At 40.4% G+C, this 27,047-nt stretch overlaps 1 protein-coding gene across 3 annotated transcripts in view; it reads left to right on the top strand.

The window, feature by feature from the left end:
- SLC30A9 (solute carrier family 30 member 9) overlaps nt 1–23,257 on the top strand; it is a 130,210-nt gene extending 106,953 nt beyond the window's left edge. The window contains exons 15-18 of one of the 3 annotated variants that reach the window (XM_033946479.1): nt 357–522; nt 12,107–12,236; nt 14,632–14,745; nt 22,072–23,257. In XM_033946479.1, the coding sequence (XP_033802370.1) occupies nt 357–522; nt 12,107–12,236; nt 14,632–14,745; nt 22,072–22,113 (452 nt within the window). In that variant the 3' untranslated portion in view covers nt 22,114–23,257. Of the gene's footprint in view, nt 1–356; nt 535–12,106; nt 12,237–14,631; nt 14,746–22,068 lie in introns of those variants that run through there. The other 2 variants (XM_033946475.1, XM_033946486.1) reach the window with 2 other exon arrangements.
- The last annotated feature ends 3,790 nt before the right edge of the window (nt 23,258–27,047 follow it).

The following is a 27,047-nucleotide window of genomic DNA, read 5'->3' as shown; positions in this document are numbered from 1 at the left end:
GGGGCGGGGAGGTGGTTGCTAGACGTCTGCAGCAGGAGTGAGTGAGCATGTGCATTCCTCCTGCTGAGTTTCGATTTGGGGGGGTAGCGTTGCCCATTCTGCGCAGGTGCTGATCGCTGTCATCAGCGATCAGCACATGCAAATTTAGCGTCTCTCTGCAAACCACATTTGCATGTGCATTTTTTAAAGAGTAACTCACCTTTTTGAAATTGTTACAGTAATGTCCGCAACAGCTGCCTGTCAGATTTTACCATGAACATTTGAGAATCTTCCCCATAATAAATATAAAATTCTTGGACAAAAAGGGCATTACTGCAGATATAACTGATTTTGGGTTTTTTGTATATATTGTTTAGGACATACATATTATGACAGCCTGGGATCTCTAGGTGTTGGAACACTTTTAGGTGCTGTGTCAGCTTTTCTAATCTACACAAACACTGAAGCACTTCTGGGGCGATCAATCCAACCTGAGCAAGTACAGCGGCTCACTGAGATACTGGAGAGTGACCCTGCAGTAAGGTAACAAGCACAGTAAGGAAACTAATTCTAGGCAGAGTATGAGCAGTTCAAGTATTTGCTGTCTTTCTTCACAAGGTGTGGTAAAGGTGTACATGACACCTAGGTGCTGATGTTTTATACACCTCATTGTTTAGGTACCTACAGATGCTTAGATGTAACATACTCCTAAACATCCCACTCCAGCCTTGTACACCTGTTGCGGCAGCGACCACCTTTTAAACTGCAGCACCTACCTCGGTTGGTCTTGCCATGCTCGTGTCCCCTTTTTTCCTGTACAGTGACTGAATTAATAGCTGACAGCATTTCCTTAATGACGCAAGAGTTCCTCCCCAGCCCTCCCCCCAATAAAATGTCATCAATATAAAAATAAAAACTAATACCAGAATCCTGAGTGACAGTGGCCAAAGGGCCAAGAAAAGGATTAAATAAAAGGTGAGTATGGAGAAGAAACAGTAGTCATGGGATAGGAGGCAAAGTTCAGTTGTGGTTAAGGAATTGGTTATCGGATAGAAAACAGAAAAAGATTAAATAGCCATTTTTCTCAGTGGAGGAGGGTAAATAGTGGAGTGCTGCAGGGATCTGTACTGGGACTGGTGCTACTTAACTTATTTATAAATGATCTTGAAATTGGAACAACGAGTCAAGTGATTAAAATTACAGATGACACTAAACTGTTCAAAGTTGTTCAAATGCATGCAGATTGTGAAAAATTGCAGGCAGACCTTGGGAAATTATAATTTTTTATTTTTCTTTCCAAATTCTTTATTCATTTTTCCATCTTACAACAAGTACACAATATTACATCAGTTAAAACTTGTATACATCACTAGAATTTATTTCTAATATCACCTTAAATACATAAAATTATACCCTCCCCACCCACCCTTCCCACAAATATTTTAATCAAAAATATTGTATAAATATTATATTCTTATCTATTGATTAAACCTTTAATAAAACTTAATGACATCCCCCCTCCCCCTATGTATAAATGTACTTTCAGTGGAAAATGGTGTCTAATCATTGTAATATTTTGTCAATGGCCCCCAAATCTTTGTAAAATTATTATAATTCCCTTTTTGTATGGCATTTGTTCTTTCCATTTTGTAAATGTGGCACAACGAATTCCACCAGAAGGTATAGTTAAGTCTACTGTAATTTTTCCAATTACTGGTGATATGTTGTATGGTGACTCCTGTCATAATCAATAAAAGTTTATTATTGCTTGATGAAATTTGACTTTTTGTTCTTATTGACATATCGAACATAATTGTATCATATGATAATGCTACATGGTTTTCTAGTAAACAATTAATTTGAGATCAAATTGATTTCCAAAAGGCTGATACAGGGACAATAGAATATTAAATGATCCAAAGTCCCTGCTTCCAGATTACAATGCCAGCATCTATTAGACTTAGAGCTATCTAACTTTTGTAATCTAACTGGGGTCCAAAATGCTTTATGTAAAAGGAAAAACCAAGTGTGTCTCATAGATGCGGACACTGTACATCTCATTCTTCAAGACCAAATTCGTGGCCATTGAGACACAGTAATTTGATGCTTTATCTCAATGCTCCAAATGTCCCTAAGTCAATTTATAGGTTTTTTATTTACAAATCCATTTATCAATTTATACCACTGTGCGGCCTGGTGTCCCAAGAAGTCCGCCTGAAAGCATAAGAACTCCAGACTATACTGATTATTGAGATTTTTCCATTCAGGGAACCCCACCTGAATAGCCTGCTTCAGTTGCAACCATCTAAAACTTTGTGATTTATTAAGACCATATTTATGTTGCAACTGTGAAAAGTCAAGCAGTTTACCATTTGAAATAACATCACCCAAAATCCGTATATCTGCTATCATCCAATGCTTCCAGATAACCTTAAATCCACCAATTTGAATCTTGGAGTTTAATCATATAGTTTGATTTGTTGATTTATAGATTGGAATAGATGTAAAATTACTAACATATCGCAGAATTTTCCATGTATCCATAAATATTCTATTTTCTTTATACAATCTAGGCATTTTAATACTAAGAACATGACATAAACCAGGGGTCTCAAAGTCCCTCCTTGAGAGCCGCAATCCAGTCGGGTTTTCAGGATTTCCCCAATGAATATGCATGAGATCTGTGTGCATGCACTGCTTTCAATGCATATTCATTGGGGAAATCCTGAAAACCCGATTGGATTGCGGTCCTCAAGGAGGGACTTTGAGATCCCTGACATAAACGTAGACGGAACATGAGTCACCATTCCAGCCACTACCAGTCTGGGGTATTATCAGTGAGCTCTGGGAGGACCCAATACATACCCTGGCGCAAAATATAGGCTTGATGATACCTATAAAAATTGGGAAAATTTACCCAACCCTCCGAAATTGGTTTTTGTAAAGATACTAAAGCAATTCTAGGAGTTTTGCCCAGCCAAACAAATTTTGTAAGAATACTGTTTAACTTTTTATAAAAGGACCCCTTAAAAAACTGGTAACATTCCCATCTGATAACAAACCATAGGCAATATCATCATTTTAATAGTTTGAACTCTCCCCCACCAAGACAGATGTAGTGGATTCCATTGCTCGCACATTTCTGCAATATAGATTTTTCATTCTCTTTCATTCTGTCTTCCAGCGTGTTTTTTATCCAGATTCCCAAATATTTTAATCCACCTTCCTTCCATACAAAAGAAAATTAATCAAACAAGCCTTTTGTATAATACACGTTTAGTGGAAGGACTTCAGATTTACTCCAATTTATCTTATACCCTGAAAATTTTCCAAATTTCTCAATCAATTCAAGTAAGCATGGAATGGTTGTTTCTGGATTTCTCAAATGAAGCAAAATATCATCTGCATATGCAGAGTTTTTGTATTCCTGGTCTGAATAAGGAATACCCTGTATCTCCTTTACTTGCTGAATAGCTAATAACAAGGGTTCTAAAACAATATCAAAAAGCAAAGGAGATAGGGGACAACCTTGTCTAACCCCCCTCCGCAAATTAAAGCGTTCAGAAAAATTATTATTAATATACAATTTTGCAACAGGGGAGCTGTACAATGTTTGAATCATTTGTATAAATCTTGAACCTATTCCAAATCATTCCATAGCTTGATACATGAAGGTCCATTCAACCCGATCAAAGGCTTTTTCTGCATCCAAGGACATAGAAAAAGCCGGATTTTTCATGGCTTTTATTAAATTTAACATATGAAAAGCCAATCTTGTGTTATTGGATGAATGTCTCCTAGCAACGAATCCAGTTTGGTGCATATCAGTAATAAAAGGGAGAGCCTTGGCTAAGCGTAAAGCCAATGTCTTAGCCAAAAGTTTTCCATTTACATTGATTAATGATATAGGTCTGTAATTTGAAACCAATGTGGGATCTTTGTTTGGCTTTGGCAAAACTATAGTCAATGATTCTGCCATATTACCTGTAATGCAACCCTTATTTAGCTGAGACTGATATAATTTCAATAAATGAGGTAACAAGGTAATTTGAAATGATTTATAAAATTCTACCGTGAAACCATCACCACCTGGAATGGATCCAACTCTAAGAGATTTCAACGCTGTTTCTAATTCTTTTAATGATATATGCTCCTCTAAACTTTTTTATGCTCAGGAATTTTTGGCCCCTCAATTAGATTCAAAAAGTCTAAACCATCTTTTTATCTATTTTCATAAGGCTCAGAAGAATATAGGTCTTTATAAAAATTTAGAAATTGACTTAAAATGCTTCCAATTTTAGTATTTGTCTCTCCTTTCTCATACTTTATTGCAATAATTTTTGTTCTTCTTTTCTTCGCTTTAAGATAATTTGCCAATAATCTTCCCGCCTTATTTGAACTTCCATAATACAAAGTTTGTTGGGAAAACAAATCATTCCTTACAAATTTTGATGATATCTCATTATATTTACCCTTTGCTTTTAATAAAGCCTGCTGGGTACTTTGCTCCCACTTATCAACTAATTTAGCTTCCAAATGTTTAATTTCTTTTTCCAAATCAGAAAATTGTTTTTTAAATTGTTTTCTAATATATGCTGAATATGAAATAATATTTCCTGTCATGGTAGCCTTAAATGCATCCCATAATATTTCTATGGTAATTTCTTCTGAAGTATTAATTTGAAAAAATTCAATCATTTTTAATTTAAATTCTTCAAGGAAATTTGAATCCGCAATCAATGTATTATCGAATCTCCATACAGACCTGCTATAATCTTGCTCATCAAATTTAAATTCAATCCATACACCTCCATGATCAGACAAAATGATAGGATCTATGGAGGCTTTTGTCACTTGTTGTACTAATTGATTTGAGACAAAAATATAATCTATTCTTGAAAAGGATTTATGAACTTGTGAGCAAAAAGAAAATTCTCGATCATCAAAATGAAGTATCCGCCATATATCCTTCAAATTACAAGATTGAACCAAATTATCTAATCCTAATGATTTTATTATTTTACTTGGTTTTTTATCCATTAATGAATCCATGACAGCATTGAAATCTCCAGCCACCACTAAATTAGAAGCGGCCAGTGGGAGTATCAATTGTTGTAACTTTTTAAAAAATTTATTCTGATTCGTATTTGGAGCATACACATTAAACAAATCCAGGGTATTATTTCCCATGCTCATTTTCACATGAACCCACCTACCCAAGGGATCAAAATCAATCAATTGAAAATTAGCTGTGCATTTTTTATTTATTAATATGGCAACCCCAGCTTTTTTCCCCCAATTGCAGGAGAAAAAAAACTTTGTTTTACCCTTCCCCCTTCCAATTTTTTTTACTCTACTAATGATAGGTGTGTCTCTTGTATATAACATATGTCCGCATTCTGTTGTTTCAAGAAGGCCAGAATTTTTTTCTTTTTTATTTGATGATTAAGGCCATTAACATTTAATGAAAAGATTTTAATCTCCATTATAAATTTTTATTCCCAAATTCATAATCCAACAATATATTCTAAATTTATTTAACTTAATATGAATAGACACCAGTGTACCATTGTTAAAACTTTTAAAGTAAAATTTCTCCTTTCCAAATCCTCCCAATCCCCTTTTTAAGAAACCCCCTCTCTTATCCCTCCCCCACCCACTACATAAATTGACTGTCTTGGAACACATAGGATTAGTAATCACAATACCCCCTCCTCCAGGCAATTTCCATCATCCCTTTCCCTTGACTATACTTAAAAGTAATAAACTTATGCTTTAATGTATTACAAATCAAGTACTCCCTCAATAATTACCCATATATATAATGAAATCCTACTTATTTATATCAAAAAAGTTTTCATAAAGCCCATTTTATATCTTTTACAATTAAATCAATTTTATACGATTATTTCTGACCATTCCCATAAATCCTTTTACTACCTTTTACAATAAAAGAAATAAAACATTATAACTCTTGCTATCAAGATAATATTCTCAATCAACGCTTGAATTTCCAGTTAAAAACTATTTCATGTTTTATATAACTTTCAATTAATAACATTGACATTTAATCAATTTACTTTTTTTTTGTATATGAAAATCCTTCTCAATATAATTCAAGTTAGTCTTATATAGAACCTTTGAAATCAAAGAGAAGAATCACCTTCTCTATTAAAGAATTCATATCTCCAAAATATAGAAGATGAATTTTTTTTCCCCCTCTAATATCCTATAGATGAGAATTTTATTAATCTTCTCTATAAAATTCATTCAACTGAACTCAACTTCTTAATTAAGTCATCTTATCCATCCTGTATATCCTTTTATGTTTTACCATGACCAGTCCAAAATGCAGAAACCTTGTCTCCTTATTCCCATTTGACTATTACATTGACAACTTCAAGATACATTAAGTTCAATATCCTGATGTATCCTTGAATAATGGGCACATTTTGTACATGAGATGTAGACTCCAATACTTCTTTCCCGTCATCTTGAAATCCAATATAATCTGCATCTCTTCTACACCTCTTCTCTTGTTTCTTTATCATTAAGCCTTACGTCTGATGCATTTAAAATATTCATTCCCTAATAACAGTGATATTTTCAGAAAATGAATATCTCTTCAATAAAGAACGTTCAAAAGAGTCTGCTATTTAAGTCTCTCTCATTGTTTTTTTTCCCTTCTTATCATCTCATATTATTAAATATTATCGTATTCATATAGTTCCTTTTCCAACCAAACATGGGATATTATTCTTTTTCCTTTTTTAAAGATCATCTTCTTCTGTAAATTACTTTATTCAAAAAACCTCATAAATAATACAAAGTCCATGTTGTTAAAATTAACTTCTTTTAAATAGATATTGGCTCAGAATTTAGCAAGAAGTCCTTTAACTTTTCTGGATCTTCAAAATATAAGGACTTGTCTCCATTTGTTACTCTCATTTTTGCAGGGTAATACAAGCCATATTTGAACCCCCTTTCTTTCATTTGAGGCCTTAACATGAGGAACCGTTTCCTTGTATTTGCTGTGTTTTTAGCGAAATCAGACACAAACAACAACTTGGATCCCTTATAATTTAAATTTCTATCAGCTTTAGCCAAGCTTAAAATATCTAATGCCTGCTGGAATCTTAGTAACTTGAAGATCAAAGGCCTTGGTCTCACTTGACTTGTTGACTGCTTTAATGGAATCCTGTGTGCTAGTTCTATTTCTAGGGGGTGTTTTGAATTTAACTGCAATAATTTAGGCAGAAGATTTTCTAGAAATTGGATAGCATTTCCCCCTTCCAAACCTTCAGCTAATCTAATAATTTTTACATTCTTTCTTCTACCTCTATTTTTGTAATCTTCAAGTTGTTTCTTTAATTCTTAACTTAGCCTGTCATTTTTACATCGCATCTCAGAGAGCTCCATCCGCTCCATCTTGTTTTCTAAGGTCGTCATTTGCTTGTTAAATATTTCCATCTGCTGGTTTAGATTCAGCACTTCTTCTTTCATTTCGGTTATGTTATTTGCATTATCTTGAAGCATCTGTTTTATACACCGCAATTCAGCCATCATTTCATTTTTGTCTAGTACTTCCGTTACATCTCCCGGAAGAGGAACCTTAGAATTTAATGTGAAGAAGTGCAAAGTAATGCACATTGGGAAGAATAACCCAAATCATAGTTACCAGATGCTAGCGTCCACCTTGAGGGTTAGCTCCCAAGAAAAAGATCTGGGTGTCATTGTAGACAATACAGTGAAACCTTCTACCCAATGTGCAGTGGTAGCCAAAAAAGCAAACAAGATGCTAGGAATTATTAAAAAAGGGATGGGTAACAAGACTAAGAATGTTATAATGCCTCTGTATCGCTCCATGGTGTGACCTCACCTGGAGTATTGCGTTCAGTTCAAGTCTCCTTATTAGAGAATGACATGGGGACACATTTTTCACTGTCCCCGCAGGAACTGAATTTCCTCGGTCCATCCCCATGAGTTTTGTCATTCTCCTTGTCCCTTCCCTATTCCCTCAAACACTTATGATTTTAAAGTGTTTAAGGCTTGTGCATATGAGAACAGAGTTGAGGGAATGGGGCAAGGACAGGAATAGAACTTGACAAACTGGAAAATGAGTTCCCGTGGGGATGGGAAAAATTTGTCCCCCTGTCATTCTCTATCCCTCATCTCAAGAAAGATGTGGTGCTAGAAAAGGTTCAAAGAAGAGCGACCAAGATGATAAAGGGGATGGAACTCCACTCGTATGAGGAAAGACTAAAACAGTCAGCTTGGAAAAGAGACAGCTGAAGGGAGATACGATTGAAGTCTACAAAATCCTGAGTAGAACGGGTACAAGTGGATCAATTTTTCACTCCATCAAAAATTGCAAAGACTAGGGGACACTCAATGAAGTTACAATGAATACTTTTAAAACCAATAGGAGGAAATATTTTTTCACTCGGAGAATAGTTGAACTCTGGAATGCATTGAGAGAGGTTGTGGTAAGAGCGGTTAACCTAGCTGGTTTTAAGAAAGGTTTGGACAATTTCCTGGAGGAAAAGTCCATAGTCTGTTATTGAGACAAACATGGGGGAAGCTGCTGCTTGCCCTGGATCGGTAGCATGCAATGTTACTACTGTTTGGGTTTTTGCCAGGTACTAGATAGACCTTTAGTCTGACCCAGTAAGGATATTATTATGTCCTAACTTTAGAAAGGAGCAGTCCTGCAAATACAATATATTAAGAAACTTAACATGTACATTTATAGGCCGCTTAACCAACAGAAGCTCAAGGCAGCTTACAAAGAACAAAATCATTAAGTAGGAGTAAGAGATTTTATTACAAAACAAAATCAATTCAGATATTTGTGAAATAATGATCAAGTCTTGGCATTGTAAAGAGAATGGGACTTGATATACCGCTTTTTCTATGTGGTTACAATTACATAAGACCATAAGAATTGCCACTGCTGGGTCAGACCAGTGATCCATTGTGCCCAGCAGGCGGCTCACACGGTGGCCCCCAGGTCAAAGACCAGTGCTCTAAATGAGTCTAGCCTCACCTGCGTACGTTCCGGTTTAGCAGAAATGTGTCCAACTTTGTCTTGAATCCCTGGAGGGTGTTTTCCCCTATAACAGACTCCGGAAGAGTGTTCCAGTTTTCTACCACTCTCTGGGTGAAGAAGAACTTACTTACATTTGTACAGAATCTATCCCCTTTCAACTTTAGAGAGTGCCCTCTCATTCTCCCTACCTTGGAGAGGGTGAACAATCTGTCAAACGAAAAAAACTGTATGAGAGCCTTCTAGCCACACAAGCAGCAAAACTGGACCACCAACTCTTCAATTTACTCATAACGACCCCAGACTACAAATTGTTCAGAAAAGAAATAAAAACCATGCTATTCAAGAAATCCTTGAAGTCAAACTAACACCGCAAGACTCTTCCCAATTCTCTGAAACAACTCGCTCTTCTCTTCAATTCCTCTGGAAATGGCCAGATAACTTCTTTTGTAATCCGCCTTGAACCGCAAGATATTGGCAGAATAGAAATCACTAATGTAATGTAATGTCTTTATCTGCTAAGTCTATTCCCTTCAGTATTTTGAATGTATCGATCATGTCCCCTCTCAGTCTCCTCTTTTCAAGGGAGAAGAGGCCCAGTTTCTCCAATTTCTCACTGTACAGCAGCTCCTCCAGCCCCTTAACCATTTTAGTCGCTCTTCTCTAGACTCTTTCAAGTAATACCGTGTCCTTCTTCATGTATGGCAACCAGTGCTGGACGCAGTACTCCAGGTCAGGGTGCACCATGGCCCGGTATAGCGGCATGATAACCTTCTCCGATCTGTTCATGATCCCCTTCTTAATCATTCCTAGCATTCTGTTTGCCCTTTTCACCACCGCCGCACATTGCGTGGACGGCTTCATCGACTTGTTAATCAGAACTCCCAAGTCTCTTTCCTGGGAGGTGTCTCCAAGTACCGCCCCAGACATCCTTTATTCGTGCTTGAGATTTTTTTTACCGACATGCATCACTTTACACTTATCCATGTTGAACCTCATTTGCCATGTCGATGCCGATTTCTCGAGCTTGATTATAACATAGAAACATAGAAGATGACGGCAGAAAAGGGCTACAGCCCATCAAGTCTGCCCACTCTGCTTACCCACCCCCTGTCTATGCCCTAATGACCCAATTTCCTTATCTTAACCCTCGTAGGGATCCCACATGGGTATCCCATTTATTCTTAAAGTCTGGCACGCTGTCTGCCTCGATCACCTGCACTGGAAGCTTGTTCCAATGATCAACCACTCTCTCTGTGAAGAAATACTTTCTGGTGTCGCCATGAAATTTTCCGCCCCTGAGTTTGAGCATGTGCCCTCTTGTGGCCGAGGGTCCCTTGAGAAAGAAAATATCATCTTCCACTTCGACACGTCCCGTGAGGTACTTAAATGTTTCAATCATGTCTCCCCGCTCCCTACGTTCCTCGAGAGTGTAGAGCTGCAATTTGTTCAGTCTCTCTTTGTACGAAAGACCCTTGAGCCCCGAGATCATCCTGGTGGCCGTCCGCTGAACCGATTCAATTCTGCGCACATCTTTACTATAATGTGGCCTCCAGAATTGCACACAGTACTCCAGATGAGGTCTCACCATGACCCTGTACAACGGCATCATGACTTCAGGCTTTTGGCTGACGAAACTTCTATTGATACAACCCAATATCTGCCTTGCCTTAGATGAAGCCTTCTCCACTTGATTGGCAGTTTTCACGTCTGCACTGATGATTACTCCTAAATCTCGTTCTGCTGAAGTCCTAGTTAAAGTTTCTCCGTTCAAGAAGTACGTCCTGCATGGATTTCCGCTTCTGAGGTGCATGACCTTACATTTCTTAGCATTGAAGCCTAGCTGCCAGGTTGAGGACAAACTTTCCAATGTCACATTGCAGATCTTCGCAATCCCCTCATGTCTTCACTACTCTGAATAACTTCGTATCGTCTGCAAATTTAATCACCTCACTCATCGTACCAATGTCCAGATCGTTTATAAAGATGTTGAAGAGCACGGGTCCAAGCACCGAACCCTGCAGCACCCCATTGGTGATGCTCTTCCAGTCCAAGTATTGTCCATTTACCCCCACTCTCTTTTTCCTATGCTCCAGCCAGTTTTTAAACCACGTGAGTATTTCACCCTCAATTATATGGCTCGCAATTTTCTGAAGCAGTCGTTCATGTGGAACCCTGTTGAACGCCTTCTGAAAATCCAGATATACAATGTCGACCGGGTCACCTTTGTCTATCTGCCTGTTTACTCCCTCGAAGAAGTGCAGCAAGTTCATCAAACAAGATCCGCCTTTGCTGAGACTGTGCTGGCTGGTCCTCATTAGACCGTGCCCGTCAAGGTGATAAATGATGCGGTCCTTTATCAGCGCCACTACCATCTTTCCCAGGACCGAGGTCAGACTCACCGGTCTATAGTTTCCCGGATTTCCCCTCGAACCTTTTTTGAAGATCGGCGTAATATTCGCCACCTTCCAGTCTTCCGGAATCTATTTTAGACTAGACTTATTTTGTACCTGGGGCAATAAGGTGTTATGTGACTTGCCCAGAGTCACAAGGAGCTGCAGAGGGAATCAAACTCTCAACTTCAGGATGCTGAGGCAGCTACTCTCAACCACTAGGCCACACCTTCACTTCCTGGTTAATGGTTATTGAGTATGCAATGTCCATACTCAGCCTTTATATTTTGTTTTGTTGCTTTTATTTTCTGGATGATGTTGTTTGTATATGTTTATTGTATCACACTGTGATTCTGTGGTGTTTAGGTTACTAATGAACATACGTTAAATAATACAATAAAAATTACTTCTAATACAAATAGGAATATGTAAATTCCAATGTGTTCCAAATATAAGCAGTTTTAAAACGGTCCTGCTACTTAACGTATTCCTCAGTTTAATATTAATGAACTTTAAGTGTGAGTAGGAAAGTAAGTAATCATGGTATTTTTACATTCACAGTGTAACTGTTGGGCAATAGCAACTTGCTAAGAAGTAATAAAGTTGTGATTCACACTTTTTTCATAACTTCTCTCCTTGTCTTGTCTTGTATAATGAATTGAGAGAGTTTTTCATTTTTTGTCCCCAGAGCCATTCATGACGTGAAAGCTACAGACATGGGAATGAGTAAAGTGAGATTCAAGGCAGAAGTAGACTTTGATGGACGGATTGTTACACGTTCTTACTTGGAAAAACAAGATATTGAACAGATGTTAAATGTGAGTCTTCTGTTGTGTGCAACACCATTATCTGTGTTTTGTTGGTTGCTTAATGTCAGGTTAAAGATATTCATAATTTCCTGCATTAACAAGAATGTTGAAACCCAGCTTTGTGAGCAGTGTGGCAATTGTATTATTGTCCAATGGCTTGTATCATGAAAGTAATTTTTTTTCTTTCATGTGAGATTATACCTTCTTATACATGAAGATTAAATGTTTAAAGCAACTGTATATTTGCTGTATGCAACATTTTTGTTCTGTAAATATTTATTTTTAACTACTACTATTTATTATTTCTAAAAACTACTAGATGCATGCATCGCTGTACATTAACACACAAGAGATGGTCCCTGCTCAAAAGAGCTTACAATCTAATTATGACAGACACACAGTACACAGTGAAGATCAATATACAGTGGTACCTTGGATTACGAGCATAATCCGTTCCAGGAGCATGCTCGAATACAAAATGCTCATTTATCAAAGCGAGTTTCCCCATAGGAAATAATGGAAACTCGCTTTGATAGGTTCCTACCCTCCCCCCCCCCGAGGCCAGCAGCGCTGCTCCCCCCCCATGAGAACCGGCATTGCTCCCCCCGAAGGCCCCCCCGCTCATCTTGCAAAACACTCGCAAACCGGTGCACTCGTAAACCGAGGTACCACTGTATACTATTCATGAAGGGGGATACAAAGAGATGAAGAGGTAAAGATGGTAGGGGCTAAAGAGGAAATGAGAAACAAATATAGTAACAGGGAGCAAGAAGCATTCTTTTTCTGTCTACATGCACATGCTCTGGTCACCCTAGCCAGGTTCTGTCCCATTTGGTTTGGGCAGAACAAGAGTGTAAGTGTGACTATGCACTGGTTCTTTAGGGCTTTCTTTTTGTTTTTGAATGGTTTTTAATTTGTGTTTTATTTGTCAAAATGTTGCTTACAACCCATTGAAATGTCACTGGAACTCATTGATGCAATTTGGCACAGAATTGTCTAAGTTAATAGAATCTTATCTAGGTGATATGTGAAGCCCGCCACCTTTGCACTGTTTTGTTATGCATATAAGTGCACATTGCTTTTGATGTTACATTGTCTGCCAGTGCAGCAAAAAATACTTTTTTTTTAAAGACCTTGAAGGGTATCCGCTCCATATATTTGGAGTCTTTTATTAAGCAGTTGCAAAACAGGAACCTAAGATCTCAGCAAGAGCTTTAGTTAATGCTTTGTGATTCAAATTCTTTTAGGCTTTTTTCTTGGCAGAAGGGACAGTTTAACACATGGCCTAGTTGATTTGGAATTCATTACAGTTTGATATTCAGTGCCAAAATGTAGAGTATGGCCAGCACAAACTATCTAAATTCTGCAGTGATTGCTGGTACTCTCTAGGAACAATATTCAATTTCATACTCAAATAGCTAACTTTTGCTCTTCTAACTTTATCCTGCTAGTGGACTGAATATCCCTTCTATCTGGATAACTCTGGGAACTACCCTAGCACTATCTAGTTAGTGCTAAAATGGTCTGTAATGATGGTCCCAAATTGTTTCCCTAACAGCTTGTACTTGTAGGAAACACTTAGGGCTCCTTTTACTAAGCTGCAATAGCGTTTTTAGCGCGCGCAGGATTGCCGCATGTGCTAAACTCACGCTACGCGGCTAGAACTAATGCCTGCTCAATGCTGGCGTTAGCGTCTAGCACATGCAGCAATTCTGCGCACGCTAAGTGTGTGCTAAAAATGCTATCGCAGCTTAGTAAAAGGAGCCCTTAGACACTGAACACTTTTCACTATATTTATTAATAATCTATTAGTTTACATACAGAATGTGCTATAATTTTGAGTGACTCTAATAATTGTCACCAGCATTATCAAGATAATATTGCAGAAAAATGGTGATTGTTGTATAGCTTGACCCCCAGTTATAGTACTACAAGACTACTGCTAGTGCCAGGTGCAGCACCATTCTGTATCTGGCACCAGCCGGGGCAGCAGCAACTGGGAATTGCTCCTGCCCTACATCTACTAGACCCTAAGAAAGGGGAGAGCAACACGAGGAGAGATCAAATATGGGTGAAAAGCACTGGGGCTAGGGTTGTAAACCCTGATTCTTTTTAAGATAATATAGGTCATGTAGCTTGCGAGATGAATTGTAGACTGTGTTAGTCACTCTTGTGGTATATGAATAAACTGAGGTCACAGTTGGTAGCTCCCACAGAAAGCCAAACTTTTATCACACCTTAATAATTATCTCATTAACTATGTCCATTTTGAAAAGAATATTTCTTTCTGATTAAGAATATGGATTCCTTTTTGTGTATGTGGTCTATTTCTGACCAAATTTTTTTTGTTTTGCTCTCTCTCTCCCACCTAGTATTCAAAGTTAGATTTATTTATATTTTTCAGGAAATCCTGCAAGTGAAGACACCTGAGGATTTGGAAGTTTTTATGTTGAAGCATGGAGAGAACATCATCGATACACTGGGAGCTGAAGTAGATAGACTGGAGAAGGAGCTAAAGGTGAGATTCCATTGATATCGCTAATTTTTGAGTAAATAGGTTTTTCAGTTGAAGTCATTGGCACACAATAGAAACAAAATCTACTCTTTTGCCTCATTAAAGCTGTGTTCGCCTCATCCACAACATCGCAACCAGACATAGGAAAACTCACACCCCATTCTCATACCCCCCCAATTAAGGAGGGCAAACGGAAAAAACTATATGATGGCCTCCTGGCCACTCAAGCAGCCAAACTAGACAACCAAATTGCCAATCTACTGATGGCATCCCTCGACTACAAGACTTTTAGAAAAGAAATAAAGACCATACTCTTCAAGAAGACTCTGAAAAAAGAAATAATACCGCAAGTCTCAAACTCCACCTCTCACTAAAGCCAACTACCCCAAACAAATAACCTTACCCATTTCTTACTCTTTTTGAAAATGATCAAATTTTTTTTTTGTAAGTTTTTGTTGTAATACATCTTGGATAATTCTTTTGTAATCCGCCTTGAACTGCAAGGTAATGGCGGAATAGAAATCCCTAATGTAATGTATTATAATCTTTGCTATTGCAGTAATCTGAGGAAAATTGAAATTTCTAAGGTTAAAGTTACAGACTTTGGGCTCCTTTTACAAAGCCGCACTAGCGGTTTTATCCACGCACCGGAATAGCGCGCGCTAGCTGGAAATCTACCGCCTGCTCAAAAGGAGGTGATAGTGGCTAGTGCGTGCTGCAATCTAGTGCGTGCTATTCCGTGCGTTAAGGCCCTAGCGTGGCTTTGTAAAATGAGCCCTTTGTTTTCCACAAATAATCACATTTGTCTTTGACTGACCATGTCTGAGAGTGGCATGGTGGTACTTAATCTCCAGCTATATTATTATGCAGCTATCCTTGCACCACTGTGGGAGTGGTTCAGCCCATCTTAGGTAATTGGGCTGGTTTGCTAATAAAGATATATTTGCGCCCACTGGCTTTCAGTTAATAAAATTTTTTCACTGTCCAGTTCTTCAAGAAAGTCTTTTAATTCAAGTAAACGCTTTGCCATCAAATAAGTGCTTCCCCAGCGTGTTTGATCCAAAATGACTCCTTTCCTGCACGTCTTTTCAAAATGGCATCTGTTGTAGGGGTCCTGGCTGCAACAGTTACTTGCCTCAATTTGCCAATTAGAGTAGCTGCATGATGATCTTTCAATCCATCTCTTATTGCAAGTTGCAGAGCATGAACAGCACAACGCATATATATTGAATAGTAGTCACTATTCTCTTCGCTTTCACTTTCTCCAATACTTGCAGAACTGTCTTCCTCCAATATCTGTCTGTCACTTTCTTCATCTACATTTGAACTTGCTGTATTTTTTGAATTATAATTTAAATTTATCAGGAGTCGGAATCGGTACATTTTTATCGACTCCCATTACCCAAAATTGTCTCCAATTCCACAGCCCTGGATCAGTCTACCCTGCTGGTCTGAATTCCCATATTGAGTGGGCAGCATTTTACTAATGATGCCTTCTTCCTATTGGATGGCTAGAAAAGAGAGGTGGAGTTCATTATGTAATATGTTTAACAGTTGAACTGGCTCAGAGCTCTCAATGCTGTGATTTTGTGTGTTTTGTGTTGGAGTTCTGCATGAGCATCAATCTTTGGACCCTAAATGTGAGACAGGAAGATTCAACCCCTGATGTAGTTTGGCGAAATGACGATTTCACGGTCGGGTGTGAATAGCTGCAGCATTTTGGATCTGCTGTATACATCGTGGTGATGACTGCAGCTAAGTTTGATGTTTCTTTCCTTTGTTCACAAACTTTGGCGGTCTGTTTGAGAGTTTTGAGGTTGCAGACTTACACTTTGCTAGTGGTGTGCTGTTTTTCTACATTACAGAAGGTGGCCTATCACCAGGCTACTGCAGTGCTCCAACGTATTTTCCAGTTCACACCATTAATTTACTTGGAAGTGACTTCAAGATCTAATACACTTGAAAAGTGGAGGTTTTTTTTACCTATGAAGCTGAACTGAGGTTTTTCTCCACTTTTCTTGCACTTTTATGTAAGTGTGAATGTATATATGAGTGTGCTGGTTGGGTTTGATGTATGAGGCCTAGTTGTGTTGGGGTAGCCCCTTCGGTTTCTTTAATAGGACATATTAGATTATTATTATGATTTCATTTACCCCAACATTGACTAGTTAAATGTTACATAAAAGAGTGCTAGGGAGGAAAAATTCCTAGACGTCATAAATGACTGCTTCTTGGAGCAACTGGTCCGGGGACCTATTTTAGATTTTGTCCTTAATGGAATGCAAGGCATAGTACAGGAGTTAACTGTGTTGGGTCTGCTGGGAAACAGTGATCATAACATGATCAAATTTGAGCTGATACTGGGAGTGACGTTTCAAAAGAAATCTACTATAGAGGCATTTAATTTTTGAAAGGGCAACTATGATAAAATGAGGAAAACGGTTAAAAAGAAGCTAAAAGGATCAGTTGCAAAGGTTAGGACTGTAAACCAGGCATGGATGTTATTTAAAAATGCCATCGTGGAAGCTCAGACCAGATGTATTCCATGTATCAGCAAAGGTGGAAGGAAGAGGAAACGAGAGCTGGAAATTAGTCCTGATGGGCCGCCGCGAGAGCGGACCGCTGGGCAGGATGGACCTCTTGTCTGCCTCAGTGGAGGCAACTTCTTATGTTCTTATGAAGTAGAAGAGACTATTAGAGCCAAAAAAAAATCCTTTAAAGAATAAAAAAAGGATTGGAATGAAGAAAATAAGAAGAGACACAAGCTCTGGCAAGTTAGATGCAAAGCATTGATAAAGAAAGTTAAGAAAGAATAAGAAGAGAAACTTGCAAAAGAGGCAAAAACTCATAGCAGTTTTTTTTAGGTGCATCAGAAGCAGAAAACCTGTGATGGAATCTGTGGGACCGTTGGATGATCAAGGAGCAAAAGGAGTGCTCAGGAAGGATAAGGCTGTAGCAGAGAGACTGAATGAATTCTTTGCTTCTGTCTTTAGAAAGAAGATGTAAGAGATCTATCTGAACTGGAAATGGGTTTCAAGGGCAGTGATGCAGAGCAACTGAAAGAAATGTCGGTGAATCTGGATGATGTACTAAGCCAAATCGACAAGTTAAAAAGTGATAAATCACCTAGACCGGATTGTATACATCCCAGGGTACTAAAAGAACACAAACATGAAATTGCTGACCTACTGTTAGTGATGTGTAACCTGTCGCTAAAATTGTCTGTAGTACCTGAAAATTGGAGGGTGACCAATATTATGCCGATTTTTAAAAAGGGTTCAAGGGAAGATCCAGAAAATTACAGACCATTAAGTGCCGGGCAAAATGGTGAAAACAATTATAAAAAATAAAATTGTGGAACATGTAGACAGACATGATTTAATGAGAGAAAGTCGGCATGGGTTCAGCCGAGGGAGATCTTGCCTCACCAATTTGCTTGACTTCTTTGAAGATGTAAATAAACATGTGGCTAAAGGTAAGCTGGTTAATGTAGTGTTTCTAGATTTTCAAAAAGCTTTTGACAAAGTTCCTCATAAGAGGCTCCTGAGAAATTAGAGTCATGGAATAGGTGGCAAACAGTGTTCCCGCTAAGCTGCGCTGGGGTGCGCTGGCGCTCAAAATATTACCTCGCAGCGCACAAGTTTCTCGTCACAGCGCACACAGTGTAGAGCACAGTTCTTCAACCGCCGGTCCGCAAACAAAATCTTGCCAGTCCGCGAAGGATTCGGTCCCCGCCGCAACGAAAGGCCGGCGTCAGCTGACTTGCAACTTCCTGTTACAGTCGCTGTGCCGGGACTCCTGCCTTCGCCGGGACTCCTGCCTTCCACCGCGTTTGCCTCCTGCCTTGTCTCCGCACCTCCAGACCAGCAGCGGCAGCTGTGTATGCTTTTAACTTCGGCACAGAGCTGCCCCTAATCAATAGTTTAGCGCGGTTTCATAAGGCAGCCTCGGGGCCTTTGCTAGGCCGGCCCACATCGCATCATCGAAGCGGGCCGGCTATCAAAGGCCCCGAGGCTGCCTCATGAAACCGCGCTAAACTATTGATTAGGGGCAGCTCTGTGCCGAAGTTAAAAGCATACAGAGCTGCCGCTGCTGGTCTGAACTCTTGGGCCGCTGAAGGAGGGCAAAAAGCAGCTGTCCTGGAGGTTTCCCTTCCTCTCGCCTTTACAGGTTCCTTTTTTCCACCTTTTTTTTTTTCCTTCAAACGGCAACGGGCCCCAGCATCGACATCAATCAAGTAAGTTCCACTGTCAATCAAGCGGTTCTGCTCGGCCAAAGCTTCCCCTGTGACATGAGCCACCCTCAGGGGAAAGAAAGTGACCCACAAAGGTGAGGGGAAGGGGGGCAGATGATGGAAGTTGGGGGGGGGGAGAGAGAGAGAGAGAGAGAGAAGGGGCAGATGATGGAATGGAGGAGATGAGAGAGAGAGAGAAGGGGACAGATGATGGAAGTGAGAAGAAGGGAGAGAGAGCAGAAGGCAGATGGATGTCAGTTGAGAAGGGAGAGCAGATGCTGAATGGAAGTGGGGAAAGAACACATACTGGATGGAAGGAGGAGATAAATAAAGGGGGAAGAAAATAGTAAGATAATGGAGGGGTGAGGGAAAGGGGTGACAAGCTGTGTGTAGACACAGTGAAAAGAGGGAAACAGGACTAAATAGTAAGAAAGAATTTAATTTAGATGGAGGCAGAAAATAGAGAAGGAAGACCAGAGAAGAAAAGGGAAGAGAGAGCAGAGAATGATCAGATCTGAGTGGAGGAAATGAGAAGAGAGATATGCTAAAAACCACAGGGGGGAGGGAAGGATAGAGATGCCAGACCATGAGGGGAACAGAAGGAAGATGATGGATGCTAGACCAAATTGGGGGTTGGGGGGGGCAGGAGGAGAGATGGCAGGGAAAGACAGACAGTGAATGGAAGGGGCAGATGCTGGACTGAAGAGACAGAGAAGGTTATCATGCTGCTGTACCGGGCCATGGTACGCCCTCACCTGGAGTACTGCGTCCAGCACTGGTACTTTAAGAAGGACACGGTACTACTCGAAAGGATCCAGAGAAGAGCAACTAAAATGGTTAAGGGGCTGGAGGAGTTGCCGTACAGCGAAAGATTAGAGAAACTGGGCCTCTTCTCCCTTGAGCAGAGGAGATTGAGAGGGGACATGATAGAAACATTCAAGGTACTGAAGGGAATAGACTTAGTAGCTAAGGCAGGGAGAACGAGAGGGCACTCTCTAAAGTTGAAAGGGGATAGATTCCATACAAACGTAAGGAAGTTCTGTGGTAGAAAGCAACATATTTATTTGGCTCATAACTTGCTGGCGCCCGATATTTTTAGCTCACAGTGAAAAAAGTTTGCTCACAACACCCGCCCGCTTAGAGGGAACACTGGTGGCAAAGTGCAATTGTGGATTAGGAATTGGTTATCAGATAGAAAACAAAGGGTAGGGTTAAATGGTCATTTTTCCTAATGGAGGAGAGTAAACAGTGGAGTGCTGCAGGGATCTGTACTGGGACCAGTGTTATTTAACTTATTTATAAATGATCTGGAAATTGGAACGATGAGTGAGGTGATTAAATTTACAGATGACACTAAACTATTCAAAGTTGTTAAAACGCATGCAGATTGTGAAAAATTGCAGGCAGACCTTACGAAATTGGAAGACCAGGTGTCTTAAGTGGCAGATGAAATTTAATGTGGACAAATGCAAAGTGATGCACATTGGGAAGAATAACCCGGGGTAGGCCTTCGGAGGGGAAGCAGGCCAGACCTTCGGGGAAGCTGGGGGAACATGCAGGCCTTCGGGGGGGGGGGGAGCCAGGCTTTCAGGGGAAACTGGGGAACATACAGGCCTTCAGGGGTGGGGGGCAGGCCTTCTGGGGAGGGGGAGCCCTGGTGTAGAAGTACATAGATGTATGGAAGGGGGTTCAAAAAGAGGTGCATATAACGGGGGGGAAGAGGGAAGAAATAATGGGTCTAAAAACAGAGGAGAGGGAGAGAGATGGTGGACAATGGGATTTAGGGAAGGAAGGAACAGAAAGGGAGAAAAGTTGGACACAAGGATTGGTGTGGAAGGGGGTAGGGGAAAAAGGTACTGGATAGGAGGGTAGTTGGGAAGAGAAAGGGAGAGCTGGTAGACCCTGGGGTGGTGGGGAAAGAGGGAGAGATGCTAGATGAAGGATAGTTGAGAAAAGGAGAGATGGTGGATCTGCGGATGGTGGGGTCCATCACTGCAGCTGCGGGGGGATAGAGATGAAAAAAAGGAAAGATGCCAGATCTCCAGGGGAGGGAAGGGAAACGGAAGGGGAAGACAGAGATGGAAGATGGATGGTTAGCACAGAGAAAGAAGGAGACCTGATCAGAAGACAACCAGAGCCTGGGATCAACATGATTTGAATAATGACCAGACAACAAAAATTAAAAAAATAATTTTATTTTGTTTTGTGATTACAATATGTCAGATTTGAAATGTGTATCCTGCCTGAACTGGTGGCTCTGGCAAGATTCTGCGAACGTGAGCTAGGATTTAACAGAGAGAGGAAAAGTCTTTTTTGTTTGTTTATTTTGTTTACACCACAGTGCCAGTGTGGGTAGGAGAGGGCGAAGGAGGTCAAGAGGTTATAAGATAAACCCACCAAGATGTTTGAAAAAAAACACCCAATTGGGCAGGAAAATCGAATTGAAAAATCAATTCAGTAGGCTGAATTGAATCGAATTGACATTTTTTTTTTCCTAAATCAGGCAGCACTATTGCTGCCATGGGGAAAGTGAATGCAGAAACCACTACTGCAGTCCTATTTAAAGCACATCCAGCATTTTCATCTTTTTATTTTTCTTCAAATGAGGTTACATATATTCACAAATAACTTTGAAAATAAATTGAAAATAACTGTTTTTCAGAGCATGTGGTGCTATCCATAAGTTTCTGGGTCTGTTATAGTAACATATATAGTAAATGACGGCAGATAAAGACCCAAATGGTCCATCCAGTCTGCCCAACCATACACGCTCTATAAATTAAGCATTTAATTTAAATGGTTCTTTTTCTTAGATATTTCTATGCCAGAAACCCAGAGCTCTGCCCGGTAGTATGCTTAGGCTCTATCTACTGGAGTCTCCGTCAAAGCTCACTCCAGCCCATCTAAACCATCCTTGCCCTCGAAGCCCTCCCTAGCCAATCCTCAACTGAATGTCTATATACAGGACCCAGACTGTATCCATTAGATGTTTTAGTATGTCAGATTCTGTACCTGCTACTCAATGCTTAACATGCACGGTTCACAAAGAAATTTACTTACACTTTACATATTATGCTTTTGTTTTGCTACAGCAGCGTAATCCAGAGGTGCGGCATGTGGATTTGGAGATATTATAGCAGTGGCATTCAGGAAATGAAGAAATCCATCTGGTTGACTTTATTTTGTCCAATGATACAACTGCTAAACAGCCTTAGTTAATGTAACTCTCTGTGCTCATCACTATCCATGCTTTCAAGAGCATTCTATAGCCAGCCTGAATTAACTAGTAGCTCATTTGTGTTTGGAGCTGGTTTAGTCTCCAAAACAACATTTGGATAGTTAGTAGTTGTAAGCTGATTTACATATGAAACTGATGAAAGTGGTATTTATTTAAAGTACTACCTCTTTGAAGTTATTTATTGTAAAATATTCTTGCAATTCAAAAGTCAAATTGCAAAATGAGATGTTTGGCTTTTGTGTGTTCTTGCTCTGACTTTTTAAACCATCATCTGTTCAATGTATGACCTGAAATCATACCCTTTTTTTGCCATTGCACTTCAAAGTCATTGAAAATTGATTGTAAAACTCAGTCCTAATCTGCCTAGAAGTGGACTGGTAATTTTCTGATATCATCAGTGGTCAAGTTGAATAATTTGTGTTCACTATTGTTTTTTTAAGCTATTGTAACTGGAAATTTTAGCAGGTTGGACCTGGAAGGTCATGTCACATGTGATATCTTATCAGCTTCTTTTCATACAGCTGTTTGAGCAGTGCAAAGATATGGGACTTCTTTTTATTATTTTTTACCTCTTTAATCACTTTGTAAATATAACAATTCAGATTTTCATTTCAGTTTTTTTCCATTTTTAATTATCATATTGGCAAGATGGGATGAGGAAACCTTTGCAATTTTGACTCCATTAGGAACTTTCTGGCACCTGGGTTGGCCACTGTTGGAAACAGGATGCTGAGCTTGATGGACTTTTGATCTGTCCCAGTATGGCAAGTCTTATGTTCTTATGGCATGTAGCATCTACTAAATACACAATTGATGGCTCTTGCCAGAGAAGAATCCCTTCAATGACTTTGATCCAGTTTTTCATGCTATGACATATTGACCTCACTTTGTAGGATCAAGTCACTAGTTCTGTAGGATAACTAAAACTAAACTAAACTAAACCTTAAGTTTATATACCGCATCATCTCCACAGAAGTGGAGCTCGACACGGTTTACAGGAATTAAAAAAGAAAGGAACTCCAATGGAAAGAAGAAGGGCTTGGTAAACAGGAAGGAAAGAGGGGACTTAGAATAATGGAGAGGGAGGGCGTAGTTACATTTTGGAGAAAAGCCAAGTTTTCAAATGTTTTCTGAAGCGTTGGAGGGAGGTCGAACTCCGAAGATGGGCAGTAAAGCTGTTCCACAGATCGGTGATCCTGAAGAGGAGGGATGTTCCAAGTTTTCCTGTATGGGATATGCCTTTTAAAGAGGGAAAGTACAAACAGATGATCCGATTTATGAAATGAACTAGTGACCTCTAGATAATGAATGTTCTACGAACATCCAGTTTATGCAGAATAATACTGACAGGATCCTGGCTACACAGTGATGTCATTACAATCCTCAGGGTTTTCCTCTCTGTCTTCACCTGCTGGCAAGGGGATATAAACAATGTGTTAAACTTTCATGGTATGAAAGTATCAGTTCATCATCATGTTAACTTTTAGCAAGGTTCCCTTGACTTGGATTTGTTTTCCTAATTGCCTTAATTTGTATCTTAATTTAACTAGTATTCCAATGCAATAGGTGTGTCCTTATGGACAAGTGGATTATATCCCCATGGCCGTGAGCCATATGCAGAAAGAATCCACTCTGGATGTTTTTCTGTGATCCTCCTACTTCTCCAGGAGCTCTACTGCCACCTGCAGTTTTTCCCTTCTACACGTGAGCTGGAAGGAGTGTTTCTGTTCTGCTCTCCTTTCTCTTATTTTATTCAATATTTTTGACTTTTATTCAGTGGAGGGAAGAGGAGTGGCTCGGAGCTTTTATCTTGGTATCAGCTCTGCCTGCATACAGAAGAAGCAGACTGAGGTCTGCAGCTGACAGGCTGATCCCTGGTGGTACCTTTTAGCCAGCCTGCACAAATATTTTTGGAGCTCAGGGCTGTCTCCGCTTGCTGTCCTTCACCTACTGCTTAGCAGGGGTTTGAGCACAGGCTGTTAGGCTCAACGGTGTCTTGCAGGGTGCTGGCTGCATTTTTTGCCTCCCCCCCCCTTCTGGAAGCACGTCCGTTGGTCCATGGGGGTAGTGGTGTGGTCAGACGCTGGCTGGCAGCACAAAGATCAGCGTTGAAGAAGCATTTCCAGCATGAGGCAATGATTCTTCTTCCCAGCTACTGTAAAGAGATGAGGCAGGCTGCAGCACATTGCCAGCACAGGTCACAGTGAGTAAGGTTGTTTCAGCCTATGAGATGAATTGGGGGGGGGTATCCTGAAAATCAGGTTTGAGGGATCCTGCATGTTACTCTTCCTTCCCCCTCCTGAAAAATCCTAAATTCGCCATTTTTTTTTTTAGTTCAGTTAGTTTTTTTTTAACATTTTTAGGTGCAAAAATCTTGATGGCAGCCATTTTGGATTTTTAGGTATCTCTTTTTTCTGAAGTTCCCTTTACTTCCAAAACTTCAATTTCTGCCTCAAAACTGGTTGGGATGACATCCAGGGGCTCTTTTACCCAAGATTCAGGCCAGGGTTGTGCATATTCTGTGCCTCAGGAGCATCTTGCACCATGTGCCATGCAGCATGGATCAGAGAGGTGGGAACGGCCAGCTTTATCTCTCCTCTGCATGCTCAGATGATAAAAAGGGTGTCTAACCCACTGGGCTGGCCTTTTCTGTTTTTGGTGCCTGGAAAAAGTGACTATTATGTAAAGTCACAGACACTCCTCAGTCCAAGAAACGCAAAGTAAAGTCATCATAAGGTGACTTTGCGCTCCCTGGTACAGATGGCTTCTCAGACTTGAAATTTTTGTGGAAATCTTTTCACAATAGCTGTGCTCCTCCTGCGCTGTCCCGCTGCACGTCAGACTTGCCTAGTTGAAGCATAGCTTCCCAAGTTACATCATCTTCACAGTCTGCCGCTGTTCAGGACTTGGGAGACAACTCTGCAGGGGATACTAAATTAAACTAAAACTTCGTTTTATAGACCGAGATACAAATGATGTTGATGATCTTACTGCTTCCTTATTTTCTGCGGATCCTCCTCCTGTGGCAGGGAATCCGGGGCCGTACACTGGCACTTTAGATCCTATTTTGGCTTCAGGTACCTGGGGACCACGGTTCTGTGTTTGTCTGCTGCCTTCTCTCCATGAGTTGAATTTAGACACTGCCAGCTCCTTCTGCCTCCTCCTCCCTCATGTGTGGAGTGAGGGTTTAGTTCTCTGTGTTTCACTGGCCTCCAGACATTAATGTCTTGATTTCAGAGCAGTGGGATTCTCTGGAGGGGTCTCTCAAAGTAGCAAGATCCATGTCAAGGCTGTATCCTATGGCACAGGAGTTTCAGCAACTTTTTAGTCAGCCTGTTGTTTATTTGGTTGCTCAGGTTACCAAGCCTACTTCCCTTCTGAGCAAAGGCAGTATAGTGCTCAAGGATATGCAGGATCATCAAGTGGATGTAGTTTTCAAGAGACTTTTCGAGGCAATGGCTTTGGGAGTCAAAGCTGCCTCAGCAGCACCTTTGTCGCATGTGCTTGTCTGTCTAGACTGCGCACTTTAGAGTGAGGGAGATGATCCCCCCCCCCCCCCCCCAGCTACTTTTATCTGGTGTGGATTATGTAGCTGATGCTCTGTATGACATTATACAGGTCCTGAGTAAAACATCAGCGTATTCGAGTTCTGGATCAGACAATGAGCTGGTGATTCCATCTTTAAAACTACTCTTACCAGACTCTCTTTTAAGGGGCAGCTATTATTTGGTAAAGGCCTGGATTATCTCATGTACTGCATAGTGGACCATCGCTCCAAGACTCTGCCTGATAGTAAACCCAGATCCTCTAGAGCAGGAATCTCAAAATCCCTCCTTGAGGGCCGCAATCCAGTCGGGTTTTCAGGATTTCCCCAATGAATATGCATAAGATCTATGTGCATGCACTGCTTTCAATGCATATTCATTGGGGAAATCCTGAAAACTCAACTGGATTGTGGCCCTGAAGGAGGGACTCTGAGATCCCTGCTCTAGAGGCTCAAGGTACTCTAATTTTCATGGCTCGACAATATTCCAGTTCCACATCACTGAGATTCTTCCAGGGCTATAGGCAGAGGTTCTCCGTTTCTAGGTATAACCAAGCCTCAGTTTCCCATGCTGCTCCATCTAACAAGAAATCAGAATGACGCCAGGCTGAGGTGTTTGTGCAGGCCTGGGTCCAGATTTCATCCAACCGCTGGATTCTGGGCATCATTCAGTCTGGCTACTGGCTGGAATTTGCATGGCCTCTAATGGATTGGTTTGTGAACTCTCCTGCAGGGCGCCCGGGAAAAATAGTCAAAGTACAAGCCACTGTGAGAAGGTTGCTCAACATTCAGGCTATAGAGCCTGTGCCGCCTGAAGACTCAGGCTCAGGAAATACTCCATATACTTTATCGTGCCAAAGAAAGGCTCCGACAATTGGAGACCCATTCTGCACTCAAAGTTCTGCGCTTTCTCATGGAGACGGTTCAATCTGTTATAGTGGCGGTGACCCCAGGAGAGTTCCTAGCCTCTCTAGATCTGACAGAGGCCTACTTGCATATGCCTATTTTTCCAGACCACAGAAAGTTTCTCAGATTTCATGTTCTAGAAAATCATTATCAATTTTCAGCTCTACCCTTTGGCCTGGCGACAGCTCCTCGCACCTTCACCAAAGTGATTGTTGTGGTAGCAGTTCACCTGCGCAAGATGGGACTGCAAGTGCATTCCTACCTGGATGACTGGCTGATCAGGGCCCCCTCATTGTCAGAGGGTCAGCGCTCAGTAGATCAGATGATCTGAGTCCTGGAGGATCTGGGTTGGATTGTAAATTCCCAAAAGTGCAATTTGACAC

This window comes from Geotrypetes seraphini, chromosome 1, assembly GCF_902459505.1.
Source record: "Geotrypetes seraphini chromosome 1, aGeoSer1.1, whole genome shotgun sequence".
Classification (NCBI taxonomy): domain Eukaryota; kingdom Metazoa; phylum Chordata; class Amphibia; order Gymnophiona; family Dermophiidae; genus Geotrypetes; species Geotrypetes seraphini.
This window is presented reverse-complemented; position numbering and strand designations above follow the sequence as displayed.